The sequence below is a fragment of the Glycine soja genome, chromosome 11, assembly GCF_004193775.1.
Source record: "Glycine soja cultivar W05 chromosome 11, ASM419377v2, whole genome shotgun sequence".
In the NCBI taxonomy this organism is placed as follows: domain Eukaryota; kingdom Viridiplantae; phylum Streptophyta; class Magnoliopsida; order Fabales; family Fabaceae; genus Glycine; species Glycine soja.
Window position 1 is genome coordinate 51160831 of NC_041012.1, and position 11044 is coordinate 51171874.

The following is an 11044-nucleotide window of genomic DNA, read 5'->3' on the forward strand; positions in this document are numbered from 1 at the left end:
AACATGGTTTATTTAAAAAATAAATAAAGAAAAGCTCATAAAAGAGATTGTAATCCACTGATCCTCCAAGTTCTGAAACAAACGAAAGACTGTACACTTGTACAGCGTTTATCCATCGATAGGTATTTGCTTAATTATAAATTTTATTTTTATCTTAATGCAAAGAAAAAAAAAACTATGGCTGAGATCTCATACAATTTGTTAAACAAAATGTTGAGAATCAAAATCATAGAACAAGTGATAGATTAGATAAAATCACATTCTACAACAGCAATTTGGTGATTTGAGATATATTGTAATGATTTTTTATTTTTTTTGTAATAATACGATTAACGTTCATGAGAAAGAGTAAATTTTGATAGTCAACATTACGGTAAGATGATGAGAACGGAATGAATGAAAAAAAAAAAAACAAAAAGAAGTGTGATTGTGAGAACTTTAAACAAGCATAAATGCACGTGCATGTGCAAGTTTAATTTCTCAAAAAAATCCCAGTAGTTCCAAAAGAAAGTCATGGTTTTATCACCTAAAAAATAATCACCAAAAGAAAGAAAAGGGGCATTCCGAGAATTGAACTCGGGACCTCTCGCACCCTAAGCGAGAATCATACCACTAGACCAAATGCCCAATTGTTGATAATCCTCCTTTTTTTATTTAAAAATAACTAAAAACATTAGAGCTCTGAGAATCCAAAAGAGGAATGACAGTTTGACAGCAATCAATTGAGCCAATCTGAAATGATGTCGATCTTAACATACGCTACGCCCAAATTAGTGAATTACAAAAATTACTATTACCAGAGCTAATTATTTATTTGATAAACTAGCATTTTGGTTCTGCAATGGAAAGGAAAAATATTTGTTTTTCTATAATGAAAATATTATAGTAAATATATATATTTAAACAAATAAATTATATTTTGATATAAGACTATTTTTAATTTTATTAAAATATAATTTGAAAATAAAGATGATAAAAGATAAATTGAAAGAAATAAATAATTAAGAAAATTGAGTATACAAATAAGATAAAAGAAAAGTGCTTTGAAATGGTAAAAAACAAATGGACTAATTATTAAATCAAATTAAATTTAAAATTAAAACGAAGAAGTATATTTTAAAGGAATACAAATTATAAAATTGAATGTTTAATACATGAAATCAGGATAATATTTTAATTCATAAAAAGATCTCATTTGGTAAAAAATCTTGAAATTTTTTTCGTTAAATAATAACTTCCAAACATGTTTTCATTCAAGACGGAAATATTTAATAAATCAAGTACATGAATATAACATTCTCCGTGATTTTATAAATATTTATTTTAAGAAACTCGATTTCATCTTTTATCTTTCTTTCATTTATTGAGTGAAGTGAAGACTATCCCATTATGGCTAACTTATAATGGAGATTATAATAAAACTTTTCGAGTAAAATGTGTCTATCGTCACTTAAGTTAATCCCAAAAAAATAATATTTAATAAATTGAACATATGAATATAACGTTCTCGCTTATTTTATAACAAATAATTATTTTCAAATTTTGTAGAATGAAAATTTTGCAGTCTCAACATGAATATAGCCTTTTGGCTTACAAATCCAGCTCCTCGCTCCTCTCACTTTAGAAAATAAAGTAATTTCAAAATATCAATTGTTAATATTACACGTACATGCATGTGTTATAATATAAACACTTAATTTTCTTATCAATAATTAAAATTACTTATTTTACTCCTATTTATTTCAAAGGATTCAAATCCAACCACATATAGATTAGTAGTCATCAACACAACTATGGATATTTTGTACTAATGTTAGGGTGACTAGAAAACAAATCCTTTCACATGAATCTCATAATTAGTCTTTTTTGTAATAAGTTGATAAGTTCCAATAAGCTTAGATTAAGATTGTTTGCAAAACTGTTCCGTTGAACATAACTATGATTTTCTCAAAAGTAAAAAGTTACTTCTACGTTCATGCCTATAATTGTATTTTCTTCATTGAACAAGTTCATGCCTATAAATATGTTTTCTTCATTGAAGTTTTCATCGGATATCAAAACATGCACTAAGGCTTCTTGTTCGATGTAAACCTTTTGGACTTGGATGACAAGCTTGAAGTCTCCTTGAATGCTGATGGGCAGAACCTATTTACACTACAATCTCCACAGTGAGGCCGTAGAGGAGTACAGATTGCTCGTCCAAATCCTACCTGTTTGCGTTCAAGTCAGAGGATGATGTATATACACAACATATGGCATCCAAAGTAACCATTTAGGACATCTGTTCATAACTATACACAGCAAAAGAAATGAGCTGAGCATACCAAAAGAGTATTTATTGGAACCCATTCTTCCTTCGGAAGCCACCGTTGCAGCGCTTGTCTTGTTTCTTCCGGTGTCAAAGTTTTCTGGCAAAGGGTTTCAATTTGTGACAGTAGAAACAAATTAGCAGAAGAAATGAAATCAGTCAATCAAAGAGCAAATTTCTTATTGCTGATTGAAACGGACTCATAAGTGCAGCAACTTTCAGATATCACAGTGAACAAGTGATGTGATCTGGTAATGAGTTAATGACATTCACCAAAATATATATATATATATATATATATATATATATATATATATATATATATATATATATATATATACATGCCTTGAAAAACCTTGGAAATTAATTTGCTTAATTCTTTTATCTGACCAGCAAATACAATGAAAACTAATTACAACCATCGTACGTCACAATTGTCTTTTCTATATCAGCACCTACACGGCTAGATTTTGGGAGACAATGAATCAAGTAACATCCTAATAATACTTGGCAATTGGCATGACACTTGGCATCCAATTCCAGTAAAAGAAATTATACTGGTAATGGGTTGCATTAGCAGTAAAAAATGTAATAACAAATTTATATTTTTTAATAAAAATGTCAGTTTCAGAAAGTCAGTGAAGAAACATAAGATGAGATGCCACAAACTTATATGAACCTGTTTTGAGCCTGGTCTCGAAACCCATCCAAGACGATTGCAAATGCGGTGGACATGAGTATCTACACATATCCCTTGGACATTGTTCCATCCAACAATCATAACCTATACTGCCACTAACAGAATAAATTTAAAGAGGAAAACAAAAAAGCACTATAAATCATGCATGTTTTGATGATGTCAAAAGAATTTACTTGATGAAAGCACAGATTGATTCAAGTCAACAAACAAGATCAAGAAAATTTAAGATAAGGACTTAGCCAATTTGTTAAAATAATCTCATTTTTATTGTTATAGTTTGACCTTAAAGTCTTCTATCAAAATTCCTTTATCAAAGTTCAAATAGTTCAAAATAATATCTTTTTGAAATGGTAATCGATTACTAGAGAGATTGTGAACATAGTTTGTTTAAATTTTGAACTGGTAGAATAATGACACAAATTTATTTGAATTTTGATCTGTGTAATTGATTACCAGAATCCTGTAATCAATTATCAGTGAAAAGATTTCAGAAAAACTTCGAAAAATCATGACTCTTCAAAAATATAAATATGTAATCCATTATTAGAATTCTGTAATCGATTACAATGGAAAAGTTTTAGAAAATATTTTTAAAAAGACACATCTCTTCAAGTTGTTTTGAACAGGCACAATAGGGCCTATATATGTGTCTTTACTTTGGAAAACATAGAGAGATTTTTCTAAGAGAATTTAACTGTCAAATGCTCTCTAAATAACTATTGGCCAAACACTTGTAAATCTATTGAGAATTTTTCTAGAATCTTCAATTTATATCATCTACTCTAAAGAAGATAAATCAATCTATTCTTCTCTTTTAAAACTCAGTTGTAATCAAGAGACTGTTTTGTCTCTTGGCTTGTGAGAATCTTGAACACAAAGATGAGGGATCTCAAGGTGTGTTCAAAGACGGTAAAGGATTTATAGAGATAGTGAAAAATCTCAAGTAGGTTACTTGAGGACTGGACGTAGGTACGGGAAGTGGTCAACCCAATATAAATCGAGTTAGCAATTCTCACTTCCCTTGTCTCATTTATTTTATTGCAACTGATTTTGTCTTACACGTTTAAAGAATATCGATTAATTTAATTGCTGCTTCTTCTTGTTCGTTCTGAGCCTAACATATATCATTTAAAAGGGGATTAAAAAGGTTGTTAGTCGAAAATTTTAAAACTTAATCCACCCTTCCTCTTAAATTATTGAGGCCACTTGTCCAACAAGCACACTAATATCACCAACAAAATGCACCTAAAGAAGGTTTAAATAATAATTTGATCCCTATAGGTGACACTAAGAAATGAGTCCTTGTACAGAGAAAAAACAAAATAAGTTTTAGTTCCTATATACCGTTATTAATAAACATTGATTCTTGTGGTTACTTAATTTCTTAAGTTTTAGTTCTTAAAATTAAATTTAGTCCTTATATGCCTTTATAAGGATTAAAATTTGAGTTTTTTCATCCAGGAACTAATTCCTAATGTGTCATACCAAATAATTATTTTAACAGAAAAAAAAATGATTTTTGAATCTCATAAGCATTTTATACGTACCAGATGAGCAATCTTAGGACCTACTCCTGGCAGCAAGAGTAGTTCCTCAATTGAGCTTGGTATGTCTCCATCATACTTCAAGAGACAAATATTGGCAATTTTCTTCAAGTTACTAGCTTTTCTTTTATAAAATCCAACCTTGGAAAAGAATACCATACATTACACGCATAGGAATTTAATTAATATAGTACAAAATGAACATAACAACAAAAGAAATTGACATGCTAACATGAAAACTATGAAAATATTGGATGCTTCAAACGTAGCATCCTTCACCAAATCCAGATTATTTGAATAGCATGAGTAAATGGTTTTCAACAGATACCATAGATTCTTTGGCAAAGAACATACAGGGTAAATTAACTTTTTGATGGTTTCTTCATCAGCTTTGTCCATTGCATCAGCAGTAAGCAGATCATTTTCACCAAGACGTTGTGTCGCTCCTACTCTTAAAAGTACACACTTGTAATTAAAACAGATTCATAAACAAGTTGAATATGATGACACTGGCAATGGGCATCAATCACATAAAGAAGACAGGTGATAAACATAATTGGGGGGCTGAAGTACAATGGCAGTGCATCTCTTAAATTGGCAGTTCATTTGCAACGTATTGATTCTCATAGTTTAACCTTCTATACTCTATATCATGCAATGTATACTTACCACGAGTAACATGCTCCTTAGTTTGGCTTGATAAAAGGGAAGATGTCAGGACAGCAAATCTTCTTTCCTGATTATAATCACGAGAATTAAGATAAGAGGTATTTTTATCCATATCATGCTTTATACTGTATGCTGAAATTAGAAGAAAAAAAATGCCCCAATAATCAAAATAGTTAATAGAAAGTCCCTATGACAATCCAACCAATTCAAGATTCAAAACCTATATTAATGAGTAATGAGTAATAGGAGACAGCACATAGGCAAAAGATTACTTTGGGGAGAATGAGTTAACGGTCAACGGTTGACTAAAATTATGTTTGGATTAAAGGAAAGGGATGGAATAGAGGGGAATTGAATGCAATGACATTAGTTGCCATTGTTTGGAATTTTTAAAATAAGGTGAAATGTGATGGAACCTAATCAAATCTACTCCATGATCCCATCCAATACCTCCATCCCGTCATATAATGTCAAAACAATATCTAAACGTAGCCTAACTGTTGAAGAAATCAAAGACATACAGGCATTGTCTTCTGTTTGCCTAAACAATAGTCTGAGAACTGAGAACCAATGCTATAGAAAGTACATAACATAATTTTATAATCACATTTTCTAAAAGACAGAAATTGAAACACAAGTGCTTAATTTCTTATTTATTTTTTCCCCGCACACAAAATCAACAACAGTAGAATATAGTGATAGACCTTAGGGGGTACAGTATCAGCAGCTTTCTCACGTGCAACCGGTTGGTGTTCATCTGCAGAACTCCGCATTTGGCGAATCCCTTGAAGAACCATTTTCCAATGTGCAGGGGCCTCACCTACATATACATACATGGAACTGCATAATTTAAGGTTCCTAAAAGCAAAGATTCAACCTTGAGGCAAGAAGTACTTACTACTAATTTGAGGCAATTCATTTGTGCAAATCATCGGATCTTCTGGAAACTGACACGGCATCAGAACGATGCAGTTAAGAAATTCATATTACAGTTACAGGTGGAAGTGTTTAGATAAAGGATTAAGAAATAGTGATTGAAGGTTGAAATTGCAGAGCTCAGAAAAGCTCTAACGATAATGAAACTGAAAGACTCACTTTCTGATGGAAGACTGAAGCAGGAGTGAAAGTATGGAGATGAGATTTTGAGGAAAAGCATTTTCTTGTTTTGGCACACAACGAGGAGACATTGATTCGCCCCAAAGAAACCACCAACATTGTTGTTGTTGTTGTTTTTATGTCATGTCATAATAATCAAATTCAAAACTCGATTTTGTGTTTTTTACAAATTTCCTCGCTTCCGAGTTTCATGGCCAGAGATTGGTTCACAGAAATTATGATATTTCACTCTTCCCTTCCAAACGTCACCTCGCCCGCAACGACCAGTAAACTAAAACCCGTGAACTTTACTCGCCTTTTGCGTTCATTTTTGCATTTTCTCTTAGTTACGTATTCCTTTTAGTTTCATATATAAAAAAATAAAATAAACATGTTGTTAATTAAAAAAAATAGTTAATAGTATTAATTTTAATTTTAAAATATTTTTTAATTTATTTTTCATTAAAATTTGTTATAAAAGATAAAAAAATCATTAAAACTAACACTTGAATTAATTGAAAAATATTAAATACAGTTAAATTTTTCTTATATTTAAAATAAAGATTTTTTTTTATATTTGAAACATAAGACATAACTATTAAATAGATGTATTTATTGTTATCTATTCAAATAATATTTTATTTTGCATTCTTTTTTGTTTCGTGTATACTTATTTCCTCTTTACTCGTTACTCATCCAAACAAAGCATTAATATTTTCAACTTTAACATTATTCCACGCATATGATCCTTTGATTACAAGGAAAATATTCAATGTATACTTTAAAAAAAAAAATATATATATATATATATAATACATGAAATAAGAGTAAAATAAAAGAAAAATTGAGTATATCAATAGAAAATCGAATGTTACAAACAGACAGAGACAAGAGTTCACTGTCCTTTTGTCAAAGCACGGTGACAGTGAAGCTTTGGCTCCCTCTCTTCCTTTCTCTCCAAGGTGGCGCCTCTTCTTTTCTGTCTGAAAACCCTTGTTTCTTTCTGTCATTGTGTTTTGTTTTCGGGCAAAAGAACTTATTTATGAGAATGTAGAAACATTTCTGAAACTCTTGTCCTGTAAAGTTGGAATTTTTTGTGTTTGATTATTATAGAGTTGCATGTCTTAGCAAAAAACTATCTTCCTGTTAAAATCCACGATACTTGTTCTGTAAGCTGTAGCCTGTCTAATAGCAACTCCACACATTTTGATTTTGACAATGCAAGTTTGTTCTGTAAGTTTTAACTAGGTTGTCTTGCATGTGACAGCTGGAACTCATGGCCGATTCATCAGATGTGTGTCCCACTGAGGATGCTCTTAAGGCATTCCTAGAATACTTGGTTGATCCAGTGCTGCCAGCTAAACCTTCTACACGAGATAATTCCCCTTCACCATCTCAACACCAGTTAGTTGCCAAACAGGTATATATATCCTCATTCTTCTCTTTTATTCTTGTACAAAGATTAACCTGGGTGATTTATTTGGATACCTGTTTAAGTTTTTTTTTTAAATGTTTTTATTCTCTGCTTGGAGGGTTGTTGAGGATGTTGTGTTATTATTGTCTGAAGCAAGTTGTACAAGCATAATAAGGATATACTTGTAGTTTATAAATTATAGGCACATCTGAAGAGGTAATTGTCTACCTTATTATTCTGGATTTTGGGGTCATTTGTGTCAGGTTCATTCTGTTGTGTTACTGTACAACTACTACCACCGAAAACAATATCCAGAGCTTGCATTTCTGTCCTTTGTTGAATTTTGCAGGTTAGCTTTGGTTCTGAGATCAACTTTATCAGTGCATATGAAATCCATGCTGAAGCCTGATGAAACTGAGCTTGTGGAGCAGTTGTCATTAACAGAAGGCAAGATCTTGAATGCATGTAATATATGTACATGCTTGAATGCTTGAAAAAATGTTCCTGATGTAGAGGGATTGCCAATTTCAAAAGTTGCTTGGATGCATTAAAAAATGTTCCTGATGTAGGGGTATGATCAGTGGTTGAAAAAGATGTGGATACCTTCAGCCGAAGTTCTGAAATTACAAGTGGAGCCATACAAATGTACAAAAAGAGAAGAGCCATTAAAAAACCTACAAAAAATGAATCAAATTCTGAGGAAGAAGGAATTTTGCAAATTGGATATTCTGCAGTAAAGAAAGCTGCAGGTAACTATCCTCATACTGAAAGATTGCCACATGTATTCTTAGTGACTGCTGTATTTTAGTTTTAACTTTAGGACCACAAATCAGGGGACTTGTTCCGTTTAAGGATTTTTCACTATCCAATTTGTTTGATCTAGTGAAGATGTCAAAATGACTGGGCACAATACTATGCTGTATACTTTTGATTTTTCTCTCGATCTGTTTTGAGGTTAATATGGGGTCTTACTTTGTTCTTTTCTTTTTCTCTCTTTAATAAATATTTGTCTGTACTAAAAAGCTATTGCATCATATTGCACATGTTAGTAAATGTATCACTATCTCTTAATTTTGGTTTTAATGGGTGTTTTTTGATTCATGAAAAATTGAATATGATTCTCATATGCTATACAGGTATTAATAAAACTGATATTACGTCTTTGGAAAGCTACACTGTGTATTCTCAGAGCAAAGCAAAGACAGCTTCACGCTTTTATATAATGAAGTGCTCCCAGTTGATCAATCTGGAATTTATTCAACCTATCAAATCTTTGATTGAAAGGTTCATTTCAATTGCTATTATTTTTCCATTGGCTGATAGCCTGATGACTTGAGAGTCCCAAAGGGTGAATGGCATAGATGTCGTCGGGCTCGGCTGCTATTCAGATGGATTCATTAGCTCACTTTCCCCGGAAACCGGAATGTCAAAGATACTTTTTTTCATACAACATTAACTTTAGTTGCTTCTAAATCAAGTTATGATCTAGTTTATGAATTTTTTGAATGCTTTGGGGTATTAACATCAATTTTGATAGTTATTTTCATTTTTCCTGGATTTCTTTGAATGGCTACTTGTTAGCTATATGTTGCAGTTTATCATAAGGGTTCTTCTGTTTTTGTTATATTTTTATACAATAGGAGATCATAGAATAATATCTGTGGCAAGCTAGCCTGCACTATCTTGTTGCTCGAGGTGGTACTCCTGTTCTTGGTTTACTTGGATATTTGTCCCTAGACTTTTCAATAGAAATAAATCAGATTGTTAACAAAATTTGCACATGCTTATGCGCAATATTTTATATCCCTTCTTTGAATAGGTTGCTAGGTCCATTGGTCAAGAGGAGTTCTAGCAGTTGGACAGTCACCTCAGTTGTTGAGTACTTCTATGTGCTTCTTTATTCTGAAGTAATCTTGGAGTGGATTTCTAGGTTGGTGTAGTTCTCTTTTCCCATTTGGTAACGCCTGATTTTGATTGATTTGGATGTATTTACTCAATTTTACATCGTATATTCCATAAGTGATGCCATTTTAGTATTTTTTTTTTTGCTCAGCAAAAATAATATAGTGAATTAATTGAGTACCAGGGGTACTAGGAATACATATTACAGTCCATATTTGGTCCCATGATAATTGGCATATTCATTAGACCAAGAATGTGAACTATAAATTAGAGTATTACAGAAAATTGCTCTAATATTCTATCCTACTCTATTGAGAAACCCTGCTCTGACATTGGAAGACCAGTAGTTATAGTGGGTGTTGAAATCCTTTTCCAAGTTTGTAAGCCACGTCCATAGTAAAGCAGGAATATTGAGGAAACTGCAGTGTGTTTTTTTATGATTGAATTGTAAAACAAACGACATCACCGGTGGTTTGTGTAGTATCATTCTCAACTCCCAAGTTTATCCTTAGTTAACTACTTATATCTTTTGGTTTACTTGTTTTACTTTGCCTTGAATGTTCTTCCATTTACAGTGCTATTTTTTGTACATAACAAACTAGCAACCATACAGAAGGGTGTGGTTGATTTCTACTTTGAAAGACTTTAGTTTTCGAAAAACAACTAAATAAAGTTATTCAGCAAAAAGCAACAGAGCAAGAGTGGTCTAAGACATGAGAGTAGTGTGTTGAATTGAGGGAGGTATTGAATAAAATGATAAGAAAATGGGAAGGAAATAGAAAAAAAGGAAGAAACAAGGAATTAGTGGGTTTTGTGCAATTTGTTGCTAAAAAAAATAAATTTTTATACTTCTGGAATTGTTTTTAATTAATATATTTTTCAATTTAGTTTTCCAAATGTTTTGAAAATTAGTTTATGGAACATATGAAGAGAAATTTAATTTTCCAAAGGATTTAAAATCTTTTGCAGATATTTTCAGGAAAAAATTACAAAATTGCAAAAGGAAATATGAAGAGAAATAAGAGGTACAAATAAAATCCACCTAGACTGTAACATTTTAAATAAAGCTCTTGGGGGTGACATTCAGTACAAATCTGTTATTGAAAAAAGTTTTTTTTTATCAAAATGTTGTCATACAAATAAAATTAATAGTCGAAATAATTCTACATCCTCTTAATATATCTTTTTACAAAACTTCCTCCTCACTAAATAGAAAAATTAAATGCATTTTAAGATTCTAAAATATTAAATACATTCATTTTATATAGCATTAAAAGGATTATCAAAATATAACATTACTTTCATTGTCATTTCACAATATATTTTTTCTGCAATCAATTAGATGTAACATTTTCTGTAACTTCACAATCAATTATTAATTCTTTCAAAGTATAACATTTGATCAACGAGTA

The 11044-nt window shown here is 31.2% G+C and overlaps 2 protein-coding genes and 1 non-coding gene across 4 annotated transcripts; 1 reads left to right on the forward strand and 2 right to left on the reverse strand.

Annotated features, from left to right (window-relative positions):
* Window positions 1-555: 555 nt before the first annotated feature.
* Window positions 556-627, reverse strand: TRNAP-AGG. The gene has a single exon. It is a non-coding gene; the product is annotated as a tRNA-Pro (tRNA).
* A 1192-nt stretch (window positions 628-1819) lies between these two features.
* Window positions 1820-6639, reverse strand: LOC114374626 (endonuclease III homolog 2, chloroplastic-like). Of its 2 annotated transcripts, none has more exons than XM_028332290.1 (9): window positions 6317-6639; window positions 6120-6168; window positions 5926-6041; window positions 5222-5288; window positions 4907-4998; window positions 4556-4693; window positions 2988-3092; window positions 2325-2408; window positions 1820-2206 (listed from the first exon to the last, which is right to left on the reverse strand). In XM_028332290.1, exons 1-9 carry the CDS (start codon window positions 6434-6436, stop codon window positions 2150-2152), a joined length of 828 nt encoding a protein of 275 aa, XP_028188091.1. In that variant the 5' UTR covers window positions 6437-6639; the 3' UTR covers window positions 1820-2149. The 2 variants fall into 2 exon arrangements, with proteins under 2 accessions (XP_028188091.1, XP_028188090.1); XM_028332289.1 differs by having other exon boundaries at window positions 1820-2210; window positions 6317-6636.
* A 549-nt stretch (window positions 6640-7188) lies between these two features.
* On the forward strand, window positions 7189-9810 carry LOC114373400. The gene is made up of 6 exons (XM_028330865.1): window positions 7189-7278; window positions 7584-7898; window positions 7994-8177; window positions 8306-8479; window positions 8867-9057; window positions 9386-9810. The coding sequence occupies exons 2-6, from the start codon at window positions 7593-7595 to the stop codon at window positions 9668-9670; spliced, it is 1140 nt and encodes a 379-aa protein (XP_028186666.1). The 5' UTR covers window positions 7189-7278; window positions 7584-7592; the 3' UTR covers window positions 9671-9810.
* The last annotated feature ends 1234 nt before the right edge of the window (window positions 9811-11044 follow it).

Excerpts from the sequence above, each read along its gene's own strand:
- LOC114373400 (XM_028330865.1), top strand. The coding sequence starts at position 7,593 with ATGGCCGATTCATCAGATGTGTGTCCCACTGAGGATGCTCTTAAGGCA. Across the intron at positions 8,480-8,866 it reads TGCAGTAAAGAAAGCTGCAG|GTATTAATAAAACTGATATT; the intron begins GTAACTATCCTC and ends TATGCTATACAG. Across the intron at positions 9,058-9,385 it reads TTCCATTGGCTGATAGCCTG|TATCTGTGGCAAGCTAGCCT; the intron begins ATGACTTGAGAG and ends ATCATAGAATAA.
- LOC114374626 (XM_028332289.1), bottom strand. The coding sequence starts at position 6,436 with ATGTTGGTGGTTTCTTTGGGGCGAATCAATGTCTCCTCGTTGTGTGCC. Across the intron at positions 6,169-6,316 it reads CTTCAGTCTTCCATCAGAAA|TTTCCAGAAGATCCGATGAT; the intron begins GTGAGTCTTTCA and ends ATGCCGTGTCAG. Across the intron at positions 4,694-4,906 it reads TCAAAAAGTTAATTTACCCT|GTTGGATTTTATAAAAGAAA; the intron begins GTATGTTCTTTG and ends TTCTTTTCCAAG.